Source organism: Rhincodon typus, chromosome 31 (genome assembly GCF_021869965.1).
Source record: "Rhincodon typus isolate 14 chromosome 31, sRhiTyp1.1, whole genome shotgun sequence".
In the NCBI taxonomy this organism is placed as follows: Eukaryota; Metazoa; Chordata; class Chondrichthyes; order Orectolobiformes; family Rhincodontidae; genus Rhincodon; species Rhincodon typus.
This window is the reverse complement of record NC_063362.1, coordinates 12,269,646-12,291,880: the sequence shown is the minus strand read 5'-3', so window position 1 is coordinate 12,291,880 and position 22,235 is coordinate 12,269,646. Positions and strand designations below refer to the sequence as shown.

The following is a 22,235-nucleotide window of genomic DNA, read 5'->3' as shown; positions in this document are numbered from 1 at the left end:
CACCCTGAAGAAAAATCACAGAAAGAAATTTCTTCTTTGTGATTTTATTTGAATGTTCTTCTTTACTGGATATAAAAAATATTGAAAATAGGAAAACTAGCAGTTTGGGTTGGCTGACTAATGATTGGAATGCGTGAGACAAGTTGCATAATGAAACCTCCAGGAACACGCTTAATCACAATTGACAACCCTAACGGAGATTGCAGTTAATGAGTAATTCATTTCTTGTTCCCCTCAGATTGTCAAACTAATCGCTATGGCCCCAGTTGCTCCTTGAACTGCAGATGTTCCAATAATGGTCGCTGTGACTCCCAGAACGGACACTGTACCTGCCTGTACAGTTGGACTGGGCCTACCTGTGAGGAAGGTAAAAGTGTTTCCTCTTGTTCTAAATCTAATTCTTTTCCTTCACCATTTGCCAGCCGGCTAAGACAAAGAATTAATCTGGGACCAGACGGATTCCTTAATATTATCTGAGGAGGAGGAGGAGGAACGTTCTACACTGGGCTGAATTTAACCCAGCTCCCTGCCTGGTACAGTAACTCATCTCAACCTGTCTTCATCCTCGGAATAGGAGTGGGTTATCCAATCCCTCGAGCCAGGGTTAATCAGACTGTGGCAGCTCTTACCTTAATTCCATCGACCTATCTTGGTTCCATAGCCTTTCAGTCCCTCGCCTCACAAAAAGCAATCAGCCATGTTTTGAAATTTTCACCCAACTCTGCAATAGATTTTTGTGGGAAGAGGGTTTCAGATTTTTTCTGCTCTTGTTTTTGAGTAAGTGCTTTGACCCAACAACAGCCCTAGCTCCAATCATCCCTTGAGTGTCTGAATTTGACCACAATGTCACACCCAATCCTGTCATTCACTCCACTGTCCTTTCTCTTGAGGTGAAAAAATAATTGATTCACCAACTTTTCTTCCCAGTACCACTCCAATAATGATGAGTGATTAAAAGGTTTTTTCTGCTTTACTTGGAAATGCATCTATTTTGTGACTAAACAGCCTAACCAATGAGCAGCATTGAGTTATCTAATGCTGTCACACTGCCAAATAGCATGGCTTCCTGGTGATCAAAGTGTGGAACTCTATTCTCATTCACTCAAAATAGGACTGTTCAATGTGCTCCTACTACAGTAAAGTAACTAGGTATTAACTCTGGTTCCTAGCCTTAATCATGCCTCTGGATCCGAAACGTTGTAGGTTCAAGTCTCATTCCGCAGACTTGCTGCAAGATCCACACAAACATTTCCAGTGCTGTACTGAGGGAGTGCTGCACTGTCTCAAGTGCCATCTTTCAGATAAAACACGAAACCTAGGGGCCCCATCCACTTTCTCAGCTGGTTGTTAAAGATCATTCAGTACCATTCCCCGTGTTGTGGACACTATTTAATTATTTAAACCATCAGCCTTATGAGAACAGATTATCTGTTCACTGATCTCCATCTTTGCTGTTTTAGAGCTTCCTGTGTGCAAATTAGCTACACCAGTTTGGTTTCCTACAACAGTGATAACACTTCAAGATGACTTTGTTGGCTATAAAACACTTTGGGATGTCTCAAGGTGAATAGAAGTGCTTTGTAAATGCAAGTTCTTAATTAGAAAGTAAGTAGAGGCTGGAGATTAAGCCTGTGACTTTCTGGTTGCCTTAGTTCAGCACTATACCCTGCTTAGGAAAATACCATGGACAGATATCAAGTGGGTGAGTCCACAGACACAGGTTGAATCACTGGTCATACATTACTTTGTACTCTCTCTGGTTCCAGGAGGGCCTCCAAAGCCACCACATCACCTGCAACTTGAACCGCAAGGAAACATGGCATCAGATGTGTCATCAAGATCATAGTCACTTGAGTGAGCTGGATATCGTTCTGACCAGTGCCAATGAGACTGCTTCTGGACATTTTACACCTTCTCCCCCAACCTGCGTTGTCAAAGCAACCTTTCAGAAACACTGCTGAAAGCAAAACCATTATATGGTAAAATCTCAAATGAAGAATCAGAGGAATGGCCACGAGTCCATGCCATTTTTCCGCCCAGTGATATTTTATTAAGGAATGGACAGCTGATGGATTTTAGGATCCAACCTCCTGTCGGGCTCAAAATTCAAGAAATGAGCAAGAAATTCAAACCTAAAGCTTTCTCCTCCTCGTCAGAAAATGAGGGTCTGAATTCCTGAACAGTAAACAAATCAAACTCTGTGGGTGTTAAACGTTTTTGATGCCTTAAAGACTTTTTATATAAATATATATATATATGTACATACATATATTTTATTTTTATAAACCAAATCCCAGGAAGGTAAGATTAATAGAGATTGCAACCCAGAGTTTGGCGAGACAATGTATATTAATCCTGGTTCCAAAGCAGCAAAGTAAGTGACCAAGGATATTAAACATCAGACCTCCTGTCACATCATGGCTGGCATGGTATGTTGGCCATTGTGTCTTTCAAAACAAAAATGGACATTTGTAATCTGACTTTGATGCTTCTCATTTACTGCAATGTAGCCAATGTTGCAGGACTTCAGAATGAAATACTAAGGATTAAGGAGCTCAGTGTGTTCCCCAGCACAGTGTAAATTATGTGTGTTAACCATTGTACAAACACTCAGCATGGATGTTGGTAAGCTGATTGGAATGGGATGGTGTTGACAGAACATGCCTTAGGTAGACACTTCCATTACAGTCTGATTCATCCAGTTCATCAAAGCTTACACCACCTTGAGCGTCAGTCAGTCAGTGTTGTCTCCATATCACTGGCTAATTTCAGCTGATGCTCATCCTGGCTTCATTTAACTGGATTCAGAAAGACAGGGACTTAACAACTGATCATTGCCCGGTTCGTCTAGTTGGAGATTATGTTGCTTAGCCAGAACCACACCAGAATGCATTGAATAAAAGTCTTTTCAAAAGAACAAACTTGCTACGTTTCAAAGTAGTTAAAAATCAAACCTCCTGCCATATGGCATCTGGCATGGATTTCCAAAAAAAAACGCATTTGACAAAGTGCCTCATAAAAGCTTATTGCACAAGGTAAAGCCTTGGGATATTGGGGGTAATATATCGATGAGAAGAGGATTGGTGAACATAAAGAAATTGGAAAGATGGGAGGACTGGGGCATTTTCAAATTAGCAGGTTATTGCAAGGATCTGTACTCTGGCCTCAGCTCCTGCAATCTGAATGACTAGATGAAGGTGCCACAAGATAAAAAGCCAAATGGGACAGAAAGATGCGAGAGTACAAAGGGCTAGGATGGCCAATGAAGTATACTGTGAGGTTGTTCACTGGTGTAGGAAGAACAAAACATCGGCATATTTTTTTAAATAGTGAGAAACTTTTAAATGTTGGCATTGAGGGCAATTTGGTTCACTGGATTGACTCCTGGGATAAGAGGTCTGACTGATGTTGAGGTTGAGTGGAAAGAACCTCGAAATTGCTAGAGGTTCGAAGAACGTGAGATGAGCTTATTGAGACAAGATTCTGAAGGGGCTTGATCCGGTAGGTTCTGAGTGTGTTCCCCATGGTTGGAAGCTTTAGCACTATTACTGGATATAGTGTCAGGAAAAGACATCAGCTATTTAAGACGGAGATGACGATTTCTTCACCTAGAAGACTGTGAATCTTTGGCATGGTGACCAACTAAGCAGCCCACTCGGCTAGAGAATATTTAAGGCTGTGACTGATACATGTTTGGATACTCTAAGGTTATGGGAATTGAGGTCAAAGATTGGCAACAATATTATTGAAGTGGTTATTGGTGGAATTGGAGGCTGCTGCACAGCCTACTTTATTTATGCTCTTAAAAGGAAGACATAAGGAGGTCTTAAATCCACATTTCTTGTGCCTTTGAACATATCTCAATCTCTCTACACGCCAACCTGCTCTCCTCTATGCTGAAACTAAAGTAACCTCCTGTAACTTTCTGTACCCTCTTCACCAAGGTCCTGAACATTACACAGGCATCATTTTCCATCCACTAAAGGTTTTTACCTGCTGCCACCAACCTTATCACATCTTGGTTTAAGCCTTTCGGCTCTGCAACATTCAAGCTCGACTGACTCCCTTAAGATGGTTCTTACACACTCTACGCTCACCACTGTCCTGCTCCCACCCCAACATTAAAGACACAATAAACGTATTGGACATCTGTAAAGTCTTTAGATCAGTTATCCATCGTAGTGTTGGTCCTCCTACAGCTGTGGCAGATATCGAAGGCCTTGCCTTGTGGGCTCATACTGTTTTCATTCACGTTTGCAACACTCCATAAAGAGGCAACTGGCTATCCCTTGGATTAGTCGCCATTTACCTTTCATGAGACTTTAAGAGGGTGATGAATGGCAGGGACAATGTGAAAACAATCTCTGAGAGACAGAATGGACAGCCAAGCCTCTGACCCAGCAGGCCAGTGGAAGTAAATATGCTGCCATTTATTTCTCCTGTACAAAAAGAGAACAATGAAAATAGAACGGAGTGTGAAATCAGGGATGGTTCAGCACTGGGAAACAACCTTAGCTTGTTGTCTCCATGACAACCTGCTTTCTTATCACTTTACTTTCAATATTTAAGCCTATATTATAATGTGTATGGTCATTTCAGTATTTAAAGCATCTTCAAAGCAGTTGACCCATTATGTATTAATCCAGTTAGTTACCATGACAACCACAGTATTAGGTCATGTTTTAAACTTTTTAAAGAATCGACTCTTTCTTCTGTTTAACTGCAACCAATAGATTTTTAAAATCTAAATACTAATAATTTCAAGATGACTCCCAGTCAGCACGGGTACCTGTACAAACTTCTGCATTAATTATCTCAGACTGCATTGCTACGGTTTACGTAAATGAACTCCAGAGAGTGCACCATTGTTGTAAACATCAGCTTAAGAGAAAAGGGTAACTTCAGGAGAACAGTTGAAGTTGAGCTCGGTGGGGGACCAGGGTTGTGAAACATCTATTACTCTCAGGGCAGAATCAGTTTTGAGCCCAAATTCAAACTTGACCCTAAGTTTTGAAGAGACACGGATAAAGTTTTGGAGCAAAGAATCTGGATCCTAAAGGGTGAGATGTTCCAAATCCTGCCCAATTCCAGGTGGATTGTGGCTAGAACACGGGCCTAAAATGGCCTACCGCAAACTCTCCACCTCCCACCCAACTCCTACCAGGACCCTTTACCTTGGTCATCCCATGCGAGTTCTGGCTGGAATGGAGGTACACCTGCCCTCAGGGCCACGCCTCTTCCATCTACTCCAATCACTGTTTCCTGGGATTGCCTGGCAGATTCAGTGGTTGGCCCAGGGCTATTTAGTGTGAAAGGCCACACCTGACACTCTTCCATTGGATTGAGAGAGGTGCCTTCTTAAATTCCTCTCCTTCAACTTCAGCCTGAGAAGCTACTGAACTACCACTGAGCATCTTCAAGCGGGTACTGCCCCTTTAACTGCTGTTAGAAAGATGCTGCAATGTTGGTCTCCCACTGGAGAAAGGAATTTCACTGGCAGCGTGCTCTATGTAACTAGTAATCCAGGGAAATCAGGCAAGGTGAAGTCAGAGGGCTGACCAGAAATCCTCTCACACTACAACACAACTCCAAAAGGTCTGGTTTATTGAAAAGATTACATTTTAGCCTCCTTTTAATCAAATTATCACTGAATTTTCATTAACTGTGGAACAAACAATTGAATTTAAGAGTTGGCCTAGTCCTAGAACAGTTATAAGATGCCAATTTTGCATTCTACATGGTCGGTAGTCAAAGAGAATTCCAGCCTCATTTACATCTAACAATGATTGTGTTGGAGGCTTTTTAAAACAAAAATCAGACTGACTTTGCTCTTCCTGCCTACTGTGCCCCATGATTTAATAATTCAATACCAAGTTGCTGGTGGGGCATGTTCATCAGAGCTCAGTATTAATGGTCTGAATCCGGGGAAATTGAGTCAATGGGCATTGCAAGGAGAAGTAGCAGGATTCTCACCGAATGAAACTAAACATCTCACATTTAGCAAAAAAAATCAGTTCTAATAATAAATTAAAGGTGCTATTAAGAATATATGAATAAATTTGTCAGGGCATTTGTGTTTTATTCACATTGATACTGTATATGCTTGGTTTTCTAGCAAAACTGTTATATTCCAGTGCACATGGTTACACCATAATAAAAGAATTCTGAACTCACTGGGGGTTGTTTTTAATCCAGCAATAGGGAAGTCTAGCTGAATTTTAACTGTTTCATGGCTCTAATTTCTCCTGAACCCTGATGTATTAATACAATAGCTACTGCATTCATCTACATTTACTTGGTGCTATTTAACCTGCAGATGTGGCAACAGCTTACATTTACGTATCATGTTTAACATATTAAAACATTACAGTGGTACTTTACAGGGGCATGAACATGTAAAACTGGTCCACCAGACTACATATAGAGAAAATTAGGCCAAGTGACCCACCAAGGAGTTCAAAGTTTACGCAGTGTCTCCAAGTGGAAGAAAACTAGAAGTTTGGAATGAATTCCAGAGCTGGGCACAGACACCAGAAGGTGTGGCCACCATCGGTAGAATGATTAGAATTGAATACGTGCAAGAGGCTAGAATTGGAGAGGTGAAGGACGTTTGGACTGGAGATTACAGAGACGGGGCCAGGCCATGGAAGGAACTGGAAACAAAGACGAGAATTTCTAAATAGAGGCATTATTGAGCCACAAGCCAAAGTAGAACAGTGAGCAAAAGGATGATGGATGGACAGGATTAGAGCGTTTTGGATGAATTCAAGATAATGGGAGATAGAGTGTACAAGGTCAGCAGAAAGACAATATCTCAAACTGCTAGGCAGGTTTTGTTTCAGTAAAGTTGAGGCCAAAATCCACACGAGCTATTAAGACCGATCATTCTGCCCAAAAACCCCTTAATTGGACTCCTGTCCAGACTGCAATCCCTTCTGAGTCCTTATGTATCAGATTCAAGTCCCACTGCAGCAACATAAATACAAAATCTCAACTAACAAGCCAGTGCAGAACTGGACTGCTGTACCTTTAGGGTTGCCATTTCACATATGACATTAAACCAAGGATTCTGTTTGCTCTCTTGGACGTAAAATACCCCATGACATGCTACAAGGACAGCGAGAGACATGTGATCTTTGTGATATCCCAGTCTGAATTAGATTCTCATTATCATATTTCTGTTTGTGACACCTTACTGTGCGCAAATTGGTTGCTGTGCCTCCAACAATGTAACAGTGACCACACACTGAAAACTGGCTTCAAAGTGCTTTGAAGAGAGCTTGTTCTTTTACAGGGCTCTCTCCAGACCATTCATTCCCAACACTGACTCAATTCCACAAAAATCACCAACATAAATTGTAAGAAATGTTTATTTGTACATTCATAAAAACTGCCAATCTCAGGAATATATATCATTTAATTAATAAACATTTGGCAAGTTCCAGTGTGACTATAAAATGGCAGAAGGTGAAGATGAGTTGATACTCTCAACAAAGGGGTCAGCAGCAAAAACAAAATCAAAGTGGTTTCTTTGTACCCGCAATCCTGAGCCCACTTCTAAGTTGTTGCCGTTCGCTGATTAGTTTTGTTAAGATATATTGGGTGACAATTAAAACCCTCCTCAAAATTAAAGAATCTTCCTTTTCTTGAAACCCTTTGCCCCATTATCTTGAGTAAGATGTATTTTAGCAGCAATGTAAAGCAGGAGACAGCAAATCAGCTGTCCAATACGTGCATGTTCTGTTGTGTTTTCCATTGATGATGAGGAAAATGAGCGAGCAATGGCAGAGGGTGTTACTCAATCACTGAAGACATGTTCATTGCCAACCGAGTATTGGCAAAGGGAAAAGATCCCAGCAGATTTCCCTCCTTCCAAAACATTGATCATTGTTTTAGTTGATCATTGATCATTGATTCTATGTCTCTACAACTGCACCCCCACCTCCAACCCCCAAACATTTTAGCTTCGGGTGGGTACTGAGCCTGGCAGTCCCCTACCAGTTTGGCTCAGAAGCACATTGTTGCCAGGGAATTGGGCAACTGCGGGTGGTTTTCCTGCCTGTCCCTGACCACCAGAACCTCAGAATCTTTGGCAGATAAGCAACTGAGTCCACAAAATGCCCATGTTTGTAACATGCAAGAGGAGGCCCGGCACTCACCAGGTCACGCCACCCAGGGGACTGTGAGCAGTGCATCACAAAGTCAGATCATGGGAGCGGGGGGGGGGAGCGCGGGTAAGGATTCTCAGGGATGGATTTTATAATGCAGTCATCTCTCACCAATCCGTGAAGTAAAGCAGGCAGTTCAAGGTTGTTGAGGATGTAGCATGGGGAATGTTCATTTCTGGCACTTTAGTACAAAAAACCAAAATAAAGCTTACTCAAATTAAAGACAACCAGGACTGTTGAGGTGGGACAGCCAGAAGCATGAATGTAGCAAATTAGCATTGGCAACCCATTAGCTTGATAGCGTAGTCCTGTGTTTATCCAATCACTGACACACACAGGTTCTGCCTGGTCTACCTGCTCCACTCTCTGCTCATCCTCCTTGGAACAGTGTGTGTGCAGTGTTGAAGTGTTCACGAACATCAGTCTGGTCTCCATGATCTGGCTTCGGAAGCTTAAAAGTCTCACCACCTGTTCCAAAGCCAGCTATCCGTAACACAGACAGACAGAATGCAAGCAGTCTGAAAAGGGAATTGCAGCCAATTGTACACAAATTATTCGCAAGGTTGAGAAAAGAGAGAGAAATTTGATTGAGAATCTTTGTGACAGAGCCCATATGATCAGTCAACATCATCCTCAGCTAACTGAGCTGAGGGTAATGAACTTTTACAGAGTTGCTCCGAGTCATACACACAACCTCCCTCTCACCATAGAAAGTGCGCGTAAGGGACAGCTTCGTTTTAGTTTTTACCTTTCAGGTGTTCAAGATGGAACAAGCACCGATCAATGGCTTTGCCTGCTGAAATAGGCCTCTGCAATACCTCGCAACATGTTACTGATTGACAACAATCTACAGCAAAGCAAACAAAATTCTTAAAACCTCCCATGTTGGATATTGAAACAGGATCTGCTTTCGTAAGGCTGGAATTTCCCTCCTGGATGAGGGACTGAACTCATGGGAAAATCAGGAACGGTAGGTTTTAACTACAATCACCCTCTCTCACTCTAGCCCCACCCCCTCCCCCTCATATTGTCCATGGTCACATGGGTCCTGAGTTTAAAAAAACTAAAGCGTTTCCAATTGTTTCTAAATAAAAGTGCCTTGCCGCACACACAGGGTGTAATCAAAGAGGCTGGCGACTGGGATACCAATCATTTGCGATCACAATCAAACCCCTTTTGAAAAATGTATTCGTTAACCACCCCTGACTAACATATTCAATCCATTGATCATTTCGATGGGTCATTCAGCCCCAGTGATACAATTACACAGTCTGATGGCAATGACTAAGGGGAAACATTGGTTGCCAAGTTTGTTATAACATCCTTGGCAGGTATGTTAAAATCCAGGCTCCGTCATATCAGGGCAAATGGAACTTCGACTCTGATGCAGGAACTAGACGTCAGTTTCAATCCGCAATCTCTCCATTCGTTGGACATTTCGTTGCACTGCACTGCGACTGGTTATCATCTTGGCGCAGGACTCGGGAAACCAGCCCATCTCCCAATCACGTATCCTCTCTCCCCGGTACCAGCCTATCAGGAGGAAGGGGGAGATTCCGTCAAAGTCTTAGAGAGAGAAAGTAGGGAGTGGAGGCAATGGGATCTAGTAAACCCCTACAAGGTGGGCAAGGGGAGGGGCATTCAGTGTGGCCAAATGGTACAAGAAATTGACAATTTAGGAACAGGATATTTTCTTCGAGTGACAGCCGTTCATTCAAACCAGTGAGGGTAATGGAAAATTCCAGATACTCCATCTTAGCAAACTCAACAATACACAGGCTATTTGACTGCAGTAAGCATCACAGAAACTCTACAATCCGACTCTCGCCCGACAGTTGCACTCAGCCTCCAGACCCATCCTTAATCCCGGAGCGATTAGAGCCAATTGCATGACTCCAAAGGTCCACAGTGCAGAGTTGGAGCCACCAGAGGGTGAATGGCGAGGGTGGGAGGGGTCGTGATGCACATCACAGTCTCAAATGTTGCGATAACACTGAATACAGAAGGTTAGAGCCTTGACCAAAGGCACCAGCGGGCAGCGGGTTACCAATCAGTGGAGCTGCCCCCTGCTCTCTTCACCCCTCGCAACAAGGCTCAACATTTTACAGAGAGGAAGTTGCTTGAGAAAAGCATTTGTTAGGAAAATATATCAGTCACGTAGAATGACCCCATAAGTCCTGGTCAGAATGGGGATGACTGACAGGGTAATTACCCAGTCACACTGGGGGACCACACTGCCAGAAGTGACTGGGATTGATCTTAAACACAATTCATATGCAATTATCCTTCCCTCACTGTGTTTAGCTGGAAATATGACCAAGATTTAAAACTAGGGCACTTCACCACAGTTTCACAAACAGGTTCACAGACTCAGGCCAATTAAAAGTTTCAGGCCGCCCATCCCGCTCACCGAGTGATGTGGCAATGTCAATAATGACTCGGGTGATTAAACCACACTTTTAGTCCATCGGCTGGCTTCACAGGGAATCAGACCGCACCGCTTCCCCCCCCAAAAAAAAAATCAAAAAAGGCTGAATGCAAGGAGCAGCAGGGCTTTTGTGGGGGAAGAAGAAACCACAGGGTGTGAAATAGTTAAAAAGCCGCAGTAGCATTTACAATGGAATGGTGTAAACATTTAAAAAAATGAAAAGGTGACAGAAAAGAAACTAATTTAGACAGCAGTTTCAAAGACATGGCCCAGCAGCAATGAGATGAACGGTTTTCTCCTGCGCTGTTTGATTCTGATCATACTCTCCTACCCTCAGCTGAAAGCTCCAGGAGGGAGTATGCATCAGCGGCCATCACCATCGAATTAACCTGAACGGTGCCTAAAGGAAACAGCATGGTTGACCCAACCCTCTGCATTGTAGACCCTCCTCCATCCTGGGAGGCTGAAGCCTGATTGTAATAGCAACATTCTCACTGCCTGCACGGACTGGGATCAAACTCCACACACTTTCAGAAATCTATCTCAAGACTCGCATCACAGGCTTCCTGCCTCAGACCTACCATCAACCTTCTGGAGAACAATGATCACATCGGCCTGCTGAAGTGTCATCTCATCTGGCTGTTTGGCCAGGAAGGCTTTGATAATCTCCACCTGTGGGAGGCCTAGGAGAAAAGGAAAGAAAGCCGGTTATTCCGTACAGCAGCAATTTGTATTCCAATAGTACCTCACATACCTTGGTAGTAAAGTGCTAAGGCACCTTATAGGTGTGACCATCGATCCAGACATTGACACTGGCCACTGGCAAACTAAACAAACCTCTGTGAAAGGGGGTGGGCAGAAGAAGTTAAACACAGAATGCCACAACTCAAAGAGCTTGCGAGCTGAAGGCCCAGTTCCCAATGATGGAAGAAAGAGTTAGGATCGCTCAAGATCCCAGAATTAGAGGAGAGGAGAGCTCCTGGAGGAGGAGGACCAAACTGAAGGAGTAAAGGGGGTGGGTGGGGGAGAATGGGGGTGTGGGCAGAGATCTCAGAGGAGGAGGGGTGGGGGGCTGAACAGAGCTCCCAGAGGTAGGGGTGGGTGGGAGGGGGTGGAGGGTGCAGGGTGGGGGGAGGAGGACGCAGAGCTCCCGGAGGTGGGGATGCGCAGGAATAGAGGAGCTTGCAGAGGTAGATAGCTGTGAAGCTATAAAGGAATCAGAGGTTGAAATTTTCAGAAGAAGTGTTGGTGGAGCAGGAGCCAATGTAAAAATCGAAAGAACTGTGGATGCTGTAAATCAGGAACAAAAACAGAAGTTGCTGGAAAAGCTCAGCAGGTGAAGAGAAATCAGAGTTAATGTTTTGGGTCCGGTGACCCTTCCTGAGATCAGTTCTGAGGAAGAGTCACTGGACCCGAAACATTAACTCTGATTTTTTCTTCACAGATGCGCCAGAGCTGTCGAGCTTCTCCAGCAACTTCTGTTTTTGTTCAGGAGCCAATGCAAGTTTAGCATGAGCCTGTAAGACAGTGTATGGCTGGGGGAAGGCTGTAGCTTCACGCCCGAATCTGCAATATAGGGTCACCCACACATTAAAAGTGCTTTTTTTTGTAAAGAAGAGACAGGGTTTGTGGGCATTCCAATCCCTTGGTGCTGCCCCTCCACCGACTGAGGGAGTGTGATTGTCTCAGCTGTTGATATTCCCCTTTCACCCTGTTCTAGTTCAGCAAACATACAGGGAACCAGCCTTCCTCCTGCTGCATCCCAACTGGCAGCTGAGGTTCACGGGACCCTACAGAATAATCCTGACTGATCAATTTCCGAGCTGAAATTTTACTCCCCATGTCCCACCCTGAAACTGAAACCACACAATATTCAGAAGGCCTGGGGTCCAGCATTCACAGTTACTGTTCAGCCAATGACTGGTAGTGGGGAGGGGTGTGTCTTTGATCATTTCAAGTCAAGTTGCTTCCCTTGACCATATGCTGATGCTGCAAAGCCCCTTTCCAGGACATATTCGAGGCCAGGACCAAGCAAGGACTGCTCTGTCAGAGAGAGATCATAGAATCCCTACAGCGTGGAAGCAGGCCATTTGGCCCGTCCAATCCACACCGACTCTTAGAAGAGCTTCCCACTCAGACCCGCCCCACTAACCTATCCCCAAAACCCTGCATTTCCAATGGCTAATTCACCTGGCTTACACATCCCTGGACACAGCAGGACAATTTAGCATGGCCAGTCCACCTAACCTGCTCGTCTTTGGACTGTGGGAAGAAACTGCAGCACATAGAGGAAACCCATGCAGACACGGGGAGAATGTGGAAACTCCACACAGACAGTTGTCCGAGGCTGGAATTAAACCTGGGTCCCTGGTGTTGCGAGGCAGCAGCGCTAACCACTGAGCCACACTGCCACCCAGATATGAACTGAGGTCCCACTGCCTGCTCAGGGTAATCTAATTACAGAGTTCAAACAGGGACAGAGAGCGCTTCTCACGTCACGGCCAACATTTATCCCTGAATTAACAGCAACAATTTGACCATAAACGCAGGCCATTCAGCCCATCCAGCCTATTCTGCCATTCTATGAAATCATGGCCACTTTGATAATCCTCAACTCTTGCTTTCCTGCCTTTTTCCTGTAACCCTCAATTCCCTTACTGATTAAACATCTGTCTGTCTCAGCCTAGAATATACTCAATGACCCAGCCTCGATAGCCCTCTGAACTCAAGAATTCCACGGATTCACAGTTTTCAGAGAAAAGAAATTTCCTCCTCATCTCTGTCCTAAATGTGCACCCCCTTATTCTGAGATTATTCCGAGACTCTCCCATGAGGTGAAACAACCTTGCTACGTCTACATTGTCTAAAAATTCTGAGAAAGGTTAACTCTGATTTCTCTCCACAGATGCTGCCAGACCTGCTGAGCTTCTCCAGCAATTTCTGTTTCTGTTTCTGATGTCCAGCATCTACAGTTTTATTTACTGTCTAAGAAATGGGTCTGGGTGGGATGTTCTGAGGGTCGGTGTGGATTTCTTGGGCCGAAGGGCCCGTTTCCACACTGTAGGGAGTTTATGAGATTTATGAGAATCTTGTTTGTTTCAGTAAGTTCTGCCCAACGGTTTGTTTCCTGTTGAAGGGGAACTTCCTGTGAGCAGAATCATCTCTGTTTTGTTAACATGACTCCTCACACAAAGGAGCAATGTGACAAGGCAGCAAAGTCTTCCTTACCTCAATGACCAAAGTTAAGGTCACTGGTAGCAGTTTACTTTGAGATCAGCAATAATTACCCAAACCTTTCGCCTCCAATTCTGGAGGCATCACCATGACAACCATGTTCAGCTTGCAAATGGAACTGAATGTAACGTGAAGGGCAGGAATCAGAGTTTCTGCGGATACAGGATTGTTTTGATTCCGAGGACCGTGAATGGTCTGGCAGCGGCATTTAGCCATGTTTTCGGTTTCTGTGGTACAGACGCGGTGCCGACCGTACCTTCTTTATTGACGAGGTCGTCATGGTTCCCCTGGATGGCGTGGATCCAGCGAGCTCGGTCACTCCTGTGAAAGAAACGGCAGCGGTGCACGCGTTACACTGTGACCTCGAGGGAGCCAGGGAGAGTACAACACGCTTTCCCCTGCACCCTCCCCCCAACACACCCCTCACTTCCTTCCACTTACGGCCCACATTGTGGTACAGCCACCCACTTCTCGCAGTCCACTGCTGCTTGCTCAAGGAGCCTGGCACCTCTCCAGTATCAGCTGATGACCCAACTTAAGACCTTGCACTTCCATGCACAACCAGCAGATGGTGGTGTCTGACCACCCTCTCTCAAACCTCCCACAAGCAGAATTTCCATTCAATCGCTTTCCAGTTATTATGGAGGACACATACTTATTGGACTGAAAAAAGAAATGATCATATCCAAGCTTAGCTACAGTGAAAGGGCCATTAGTTTCACAAACATTTGCCTCACCTCCAGTACTGGGGACACAAGAGAAAAGATAAACAAGGTTTCTGAATGTTTCTAAACTGAGGATTGAAGAGGGGGCAGGTTGACAATGGGTTGACAACAGGAACAGTTACGCCATTCCTCTAAGCATGACTCCATAATCCCTTCGAGCTGGCATCTCTGCCGGGAACACCGAATATATTCAGATCATCCAGTTTAGTGACATTGAATTCTTTCATGGTCTACAAGCCCGCTTCTGGCCATTTTCCGTTTGTGAGTTGCGAAAACTAAAGGTGAGGAAGATGTGGTGGAAAGGGCAGACAGTTAATGGCCTGATCAGTGGAAGTTAAAGGCTCAAATCTCATCAGTGCAAGTTGCAAGTTTGATTTTCATTTTAAATAAGCCGAGTGTGGGCTGGCTCCAGGTTCAACAAAAAGGACCAATAATTGGGTTCATACCAGGGCAAAAAATTGGCTTCAAAAAAAAAAAAAAACAGCATCTGGTTTTTCCCAGAGTTCAATGAGTCTACCTGAAGCTTTCAGTCAGTCATAATATGTGGTTGATCCAATGGTCTTAGGGAAGGGCACATCCCAAAAACAAATAAATTGATTGGTGATATATTAGTAGACCAGACAGAATCTTAGGATTGAAGTTGATCAACATTTGGAGTCAGTTGCTGGGTAAGGCGGACAGAGGATGGGAAATAGCTAATTGCTGAACGGCTTTACAGCATTGGTTCTCAGGAAGGGCCACCTGACCCGAAACGTTAACTCTGATTTTTTTCTTAACAGATGCTGCCAGACCTGCTGAGCTTTTCCAAGCAACTTCTGTTCTTGCTCTTGATTTACAGCATTCTTTTGGTTTTTTTTTCATAGCATTGGTTCTTTTACCAAGGAGCGATGCCCTCGGGATAATGGGGTGGCAACTTAACTGAAATATGCCCTGCTCCTGCTCTCCGTGGTGATAATATTAGATTGGATCTGGGATCAGTAGATTGGAGGGATCAGCCTCACTTCAACAATTGCACTAGGATCTACTCTGGATAGGAGGTCAAACTAAAGAATGATTTCTGTTGTCCTTCCCCTCTCCATATGGGGAGACAGAACTGTCCCGTTGGCCATGGATCTCAGTTGGTGTGTCTGGGTCACCAACACAGACCATGGGCCTTCCTATAGGGCCTGAGTATTTTGCACTGAACTCCCCGATAAAGTCAACCTGTAGACAAAGAGGGCCTGAGGATTAGTGCTGACCTCAGCTGTGGTGCTCAACACGTCGCTGCTTCAGCTCAGAGCTGGAATACGGGCATTTGTTCAGTAGGATGTCCCATGGAGGGGGTATCTCCGTAACAGGGATGGCCAAGAGGAGAAGACATTGGAGGCAAAGAGTGGGGTGGGAGGGAGGAACAGAAGAGGAAAATGGAGGGGGCAGATGGTGGGAAATAGCAGAAAGGACACCTTAAGGAATTTCCAGTCCGCCAGCAGAAACACAAACACCAAAATGCAGGCAGTTGATCGATGGCACTTACTCGGATTCCGTGGCTAACACAATTTGCTCCATTTCACCAGCGCTGTTCTTCTTCATGATTATTTTGAAAAGGCAAGTGTTGGAGTTGCTGCGAGGGACGGTTCCACCACTTACGGCCTTGCCCGGGGGAGAGTGGGGAGACTCATTGCTCTCCAGTGCTTCTACCTCCACTTGGTCCAACATGGCATAGTCCTGTACCATGTAGCTCTCCTCACTGCCGAGAAAGGACAACAAGCTTCAGTCCCTGGTCACATCAATGAGACAGACTCAACACCTGACCTTTGACCCCAAAACTTTAGCAATGCTTAAAGATGGAACAAGGGGTGACAACATGTGGAATTCTCCAATGGGGGAAGGCAATGCGATATCACATGAATCCCTCCCTTCCCAGTCCATGAAGTCACATGACCTCCGCCTTCCTGGTGTTTGTAGAAAGAGGAAGGGAAGAGACAGTCACATGCACACAGGGTCGAATGAGGTCTAGCATTTTGTTGTCAATGGTCCCCAAAATCTGCTTTACCCCACCATCATCATCTGGGCCAATGTGCCAACTGACAGTGTACTGAGGCATACAAATGTGCAAATTAGGAGTAGGAGTAGGCCATTCAGCCCATCAAACCCTCAATGCTGATCATAACCTCAAATGCACGTTTCTACCTATCCTAGATAACCCTTCAATCTCTGGCTTAGCAAGAACCAGCCTTAGAGTATGGGGAGAAAGCAGGAACTGGGGGCTGAGTTGGATGATCAGCCCTGGTTGTATGGAGTGGCAAAACAGGCTCAAAAGGCTTAATATTGTTCCTATTTTCCATGTTTTTACTTCTGTCCTAAAAATATTCAAGGACTGTGCTTCCACTGTATTTACAGGGAGAGAGTCATGACCCTCAGAAGAGATAAAAAGAAATTGTCTAATTTCTGTTTTAAGTGGCTAACCCCTGATTATTAACCAGCGATCCAGGCTTCATGTTTAACTGACAGATCTGAATGATCAGGCACCGCAAGTGGGTCCTTGTGACTGGTAGGCAACAGAAATCGCTGGATCTCCATCCAGTGACAATAGGGGTCAGTGATTGAGTCGGGACATTGTGTTCAGTTGTGACCCCTTTCAGCAACTCCTGAACCGTCCTCCCTCGCTCAGTCTCGGCCCATGACTCAACACTCATCTTCAGTCTCCGCACAAAGACCACGTTTCCAAGGCGACGTGCAGAGGAGAGATACCTTCGTTTCCGGGTAACGATCAACACATCATTGAAGAGGAAGAGGAAACAACTTTGCTTCCCAAACACTTTGCGCAAGATTCCAGATTCTTCCACAAAGACGGTCAGCTCCCCGCTTTTCTGTAGCCACCTTGAAGCGGAGATGAGAGGGAAGGCCTAGAACACACAGGGGATATTCAGAAGGGCTGGGATGGGGGGGGGGGGGGGGGGGGGGGGGTGGGGGGTGTAGGGAAGGAAAGGAGGGGTGAGGAAATGCGGGCGGAGGGGTGAAAGGGAGGGAGGAAGCTAGAGACAGAAAAGGAGATTAGGGTAAAGGAAGCAGCAACAGACACACGTGCACAAGAACAATAATCGTGATGAGGAAAAAGACCGAATACACATCCACCTGAGAATGGAACCGAGAGGGGTTTAAAACAAAACATACTTCAGTGAGTGACTGACAAGTTAGCAATGACTGACCGAGCGCGGGAGGGGAAACATGCACACAAAATGTAGGCACTGTCTGTTTGGAATACAGTACCTTAATCTTCCCAAAGTCCAGTTGCGTCTGGATGGTACACATCTGTTCTGTTCGCTCCATCCTGTGCGCTCCCTCATTGCACATTTTAACCAACTGGAACCAACAGAAAAACAGCTCGGTCACGAGAAATGATGTTCCCATCATTATCTACAGCATCGAGGGTAACAGGAGAACCCACAGCAACACCCAAAACTGACCCAACAACTTCTCAAATAGTACAAAGCTAAAACTGAAAATACACCAATAGGGCAGGGTTAAAGTCCAGATTGGCCCAGCAGAATCCTGGTTGCAGGAAAAACAGAGAATGCTGGAGAAACTCAGCAAGTCTGGCACCATCTGTGGAGAGACAGAGGAATAAAGTTAACTTTTCAAATCCAGTGAGCCTTCGTCAGAACGGACTCGAAATGTTAACTCTGTTTTTCTCTTGAAAGGTGCTACCAGACCCGTTGAGTTTCTTCGGTATTCTCCAGATTTCTGGCAACTGCACAGTATTTTGACTTCAGACAAGTTGCAAGCATCTCCAACATTCCCGTCCTGTAAGGTGGGCGACTGAGGTCAAATTTGAAGGGATGTCTGGTGGATCTGACCTGGTGGAAGTCAGGAAGTAAATGTGACAGGGAACTCATTTCAAGATGATTGGTTTTATACGGAAACACTGAAGAAAATGTGCATTTGCAGTTCTACCCAAAGTGGGACTAGATTATGGGTGACCATTTTGGTGTCAAAGCCTACAGCCACCACACATCCCCAACCTGTGTTTCCTTCGCTGTCCAAGAGGGTCCCTGTCTGGGTCCTCAGTTCTCGGGTCCACTTACCATGGCTTCACACGGCAAGGAAGCAAAAGGGCTTTGTTTTGGATTGTTCTCCTCTGGGTTGGCCCTGCTGGAAGCCTAAGGCGGGAGGCCTACCCTTCAAACACTCATTGGTTCTGCTATCCTGACAATAACAGAGGTATGAAGGGATACAGGGAAGGTGGGTGTGAGGAGTGTGGGTTTGGTCACGATCCTATTGAACTATTAGTCAGATACATTTAGCAACTCTTGGATAGGCACATGGATGATAGTAAAATGACAGGTATGCAGGTTAGTTTTGATCTTAGAGTAGGGTGATAGGTCGGCACAACATAGTGGGCCGAAGGGCCTGTACTGTTCTATGTTCTTGTACAGCAGGCAGAGGGGCCGAATGGCCTACTCCCATTTTCCTATGTTCTTAAGGGAGCTTGAGTTTTCTCATTAATCAAACTATTTGGTATATGGATGTCATCTGAGAGACAGCATTTACAGTCCATCCCTAATATCGTGGAGAAGGATGTAAGGAGCTGCCCTCTAAAGCCTCTCAGCTAAGTGTTGGGAGCAGTCACAGTCATGTGCAGTGACTGGAGTGATGTGTAGGCCCAAATCTGGTAAGGAAGGTACGGCTCCATCTCTAAAAGGACACGGGTAAAACCCAGCTGGCTCTTACTATAAACTGATGGCCATTGTCATCCTTCCTGACACCAGCTTTTAACTTTCAGATTTCTTCTTTTTAAAACTGGATTCAAATCCTCAAATTGCCCTGGTGGGATTTGAACGCTCAGTTCTACGGATTATTCTTCCAGTTTCAGAACCAGTTTGCAGCAGGATCGCCACCAGGGGGCAACCCATGCATACCTAAATGTCTCTAAGTCAGAGAAACTGAGGCAGCACTATACTGAAGGGGATGAGGGAATTTCAGACTGCTCCCTCCCTCCCATATTTAGACAATGATCAAGCCCAGTGACAGATACAGATATCATCCCCAGACCCATCCCAATGTTGAGGCACTGCTATTCCCCTTCACCCCACCCCAACTTGCCAAGGGACCCGTCCTCTTTCACCACCTTCCACTCCAAAGGAAAACGCAAGGCAGAGCCTGTGTGATAGCACAGGAGACAAAGCTCGAGGAAGACCTACCTTTATACAGCACCTTCCACAATCTCAGTACTTTTCCAAGGATAATGGAAGGTAAAGTTCACATAGTCCCAGAGGATCATTGGGCTGCTCTCTCATTAGAGAGAGAGAGATGACTAGTGGTGGTTTCACCTGAGGGTCACCATACCTCAAGTGAGGGTTGAGGTTGGGAAGGAAGGACCTTCATGGTAACCTGAGCCAGTGCAGGATTTGAACCTACACTGTTGGCGTCACTCTACATCCCAAATCAGCCGTCCGACCAACTGAGCGAACATTTCAAAGCACAGTCAGTTGAATACACCATGAAGTGCAGCCATTTTTGTCACAATGGAAATGCAACCAATTTAGGCACAGGAAAGTCCGAAAGGCAACGAGATAATGTTGTTTGAAACCGACATATTCAGACTACTCCCTGCACTTCCTCAGAGAGAGTGCTTTTACTCTTACTTCAGATGGAGGAGCAGACGTTGACATGACTTTCTGTTGAAAGGTGGCACCTCTAACCGTGTAGCTCTCCTTCAGCGCTGCACTGAAGAGGCACAAAATTGCAAAAAGACACAAAACAGAACATGGGCTGTGTCGATTGCCTAGAACATGAATCTGGTGGAGGAATGTGACTGTGGTGTCAGAACAACCTGTCTGGTTCAGCAAACCTCAGGACCAATACAGGAGAAAACCAGGTCATGTGGAATATAGATGGAGAACCGATAACCTACTACCCTTTGTGTTGCCTGTTCTGAGGAACATGAGAATGACCAACTGTACCTTACTGATGGCTTTCAATGCTCTAGTGGCTGCAGCATACTCCACTTGAAAACGGTTGGTTTTTTGACAAATAGTCTGAAAGACAAAGGAGACAGAATTGGTGTGAAAAAGACACTAAAGTCACATCATTGAGTGAGTTCTGGGGCCAGGCCACTACAGGTCTTCAAATAGCAAAAACATTGGTCCCAGACTCTGTCTCATCCTCCCCAAGTAGCTTGCCAAGTCCCATGTCCACTGATACCAATGTCCTCCTAGGGTCTGGTGAAGAGATAGAGAATGAAGTAAGGGAGAAACAAAGAGCGAGAGAGAGAGAGAGAGAACACGAGAGCGAGACTCAACACCTTGCATGTACCTCTCAGGAACGTTCCAAAATACCTGACATCCACTGCACCACATTGAAATATGTGAGCCCAAATGGGTTGGCACAGTGGCTCAGTGATTAGCACGGCTGCCTCAAATTGCCAGGGAGCTGGGTTTGATTCCAGCTTTGGGTGACTATGCAAACTCCACACAGATATTCTCCCAGTGCCTGCTCCATTGCATCCTTATTAAATTACAGAGGAAGAGTTCAGCAGAGATTCTACCAGATTTACCCTACATCACTGAGCTAAGTCAGGTTCTCTTTGCCCTGATTAGTAGAGGCATTGAACAGGATAGGAGGATATGAGGAGCTGTGTATAATATTAGTCGGCCAGAGCTGGAGTACAGTGTCCTGTGTGCTATAGGAAGGATATGATTACTCCAGAGATGGTACAGAGGAGATTCACCAGGATGTTGCCTGGACTGGAACAATTCAGTTCTGAAGAGATTCTCGCTCGGCTGGGGTTGTTTTCCTTAGAGTAGAGAAGGTAGAGGTGGTCCAGACTGAGGTCTTCAAACTTATGAAGGGCATGGATAGCATAAGCAGGAAGAAGCTTTTCTCCTTAATAAAGGAGTCAATGGCCAGAGGGTCATAGGGTTAAGGTCAGGGGAAGGTTTTTGAGGAAAAAATGTTTCTCTCAGGGAATGGGAGGTACCTGGAATACGTGACCTAAAAGAGCAGTAGGGTGGGCACTCTCACAGCATTCAAGATGTATTTAGATGAACACCTGAAACGATACAGCATTTCAGACTATGGGGCCAAATGCTGGGAAATGGAACGAGAACAAATGGGTGCTTGACGACCAGCATGGAATGGATGGGCCAATGGGTCTCTTCCCATGCTGTGAAACTCTGACTCTATTCCTGAACTTTTAATAATACCAGCTGTTTGGGAGACAGACCTCACCGTCCCTCCCCATCGAGGATTATGCATAGAGATGTCAGCCTTCAGTCATTAAGAAGTCTTGTGATCAATAGCAAGCCAGTGAGTGCTACATACAAATAAGGGACAACAGCAGGCCACTCAGCCCTTTGATTCTGCTGTGCCATCTAACAAGATCATGGTTGATCTGTTTTTAACTTCAAATCAATCCAAATCAGACAGAGACAGACACACAGAGAAAAAATGACACCTACGTCCATGAGGAGTGGGAGTCGGGTCACCCTCTGCATGGGTAGAATCAGGAAGGAGATGATGGGCAGGCCACCACACTTTGAATTCCTCTGAATCCGCTTCAGGGTTTCCTTGAAAAGTGTGTTGGAATTGCTGCAAGAGTGAAAAGTACAGCATTAACCAACAGCCAACAGTGACCCATCCACAAAGCCGAGAGCAGGCCTCGCTACAGACTGACACACCATTTCGAATCAGCAGTGTTGA

The 22,235-nt window shown here is 45.2% G+C and overlaps 2 protein-coding genes across 3 annotated transcripts in view; one reads left to right on the top strand and one right to left on the bottom strand.

Annotated features, from left to right (window-relative positions):
* Positions 1 to 6,161, top strand: part of LOC109935092 (multiple epidermal growth factor-like domains protein 6) — a 407,878-nt gene extending 401,717 nt beyond the window's left edge. Inside the window, exons 37-38 of the mRNA XM_048615100.1 lie at positions 239 to 367; positions 1,767 to 6,161. Coding sequence (XP_048471057.1) covers positions 239 to 367; positions 1,767 to 1,846 — 209 coding nt within the window. The 3' untranslated portion in view covers positions 1,847 to 6,161. The remainder of the gene's footprint in view (positions 1 to 238; positions 368 to 1,766) is intronic.
* A 1,191-nt stretch (positions 6,162 to 7,352) lies between these two features.
* arhgef16 (Rho guanine nucleotide exchange factor (GEF) 16) overlaps positions 7,353 to 22,235 on the bottom strand; it is a 41,344-nt gene continuing 26,461 nt past the window's right edge. For both annotated transcript variants that reach the window (XM_048615063.1, XM_020533775.2), the window contains exons 8-15: positions 21,995 to 22,124; positions 20,498 to 20,572; positions 17,805 to 17,897; positions 17,286 to 17,440; positions 16,069 to 16,281; positions 14,087 to 14,151; positions 11,178 to 11,279; positions 7,353 to 9,701 (exon numbers count right to left, since the gene is read on the bottom strand). In XM_048615063.1, the coding sequence (XP_048471020.1) occupies positions 9,562 to 9,701; positions 11,178 to 11,279; positions 14,087 to 14,151; positions 16,069 to 16,281; positions 17,286 to 17,440; positions 17,805 to 17,897; positions 20,498 to 20,572; positions 21,995 to 22,124 (973 nt within the window). In that variant the 3' untranslated portion in view covers positions 7,353 to 9,561. The remainder of the gene's footprint in view (positions 9,702 to 11,177; positions 11,280 to 14,086; positions 14,152 to 16,068; positions 16,282 to 17,285; positions 17,441 to 17,804; positions 17,898 to 20,497; positions 20,573 to 21,994; positions 22,125 to 22,235) is intronic.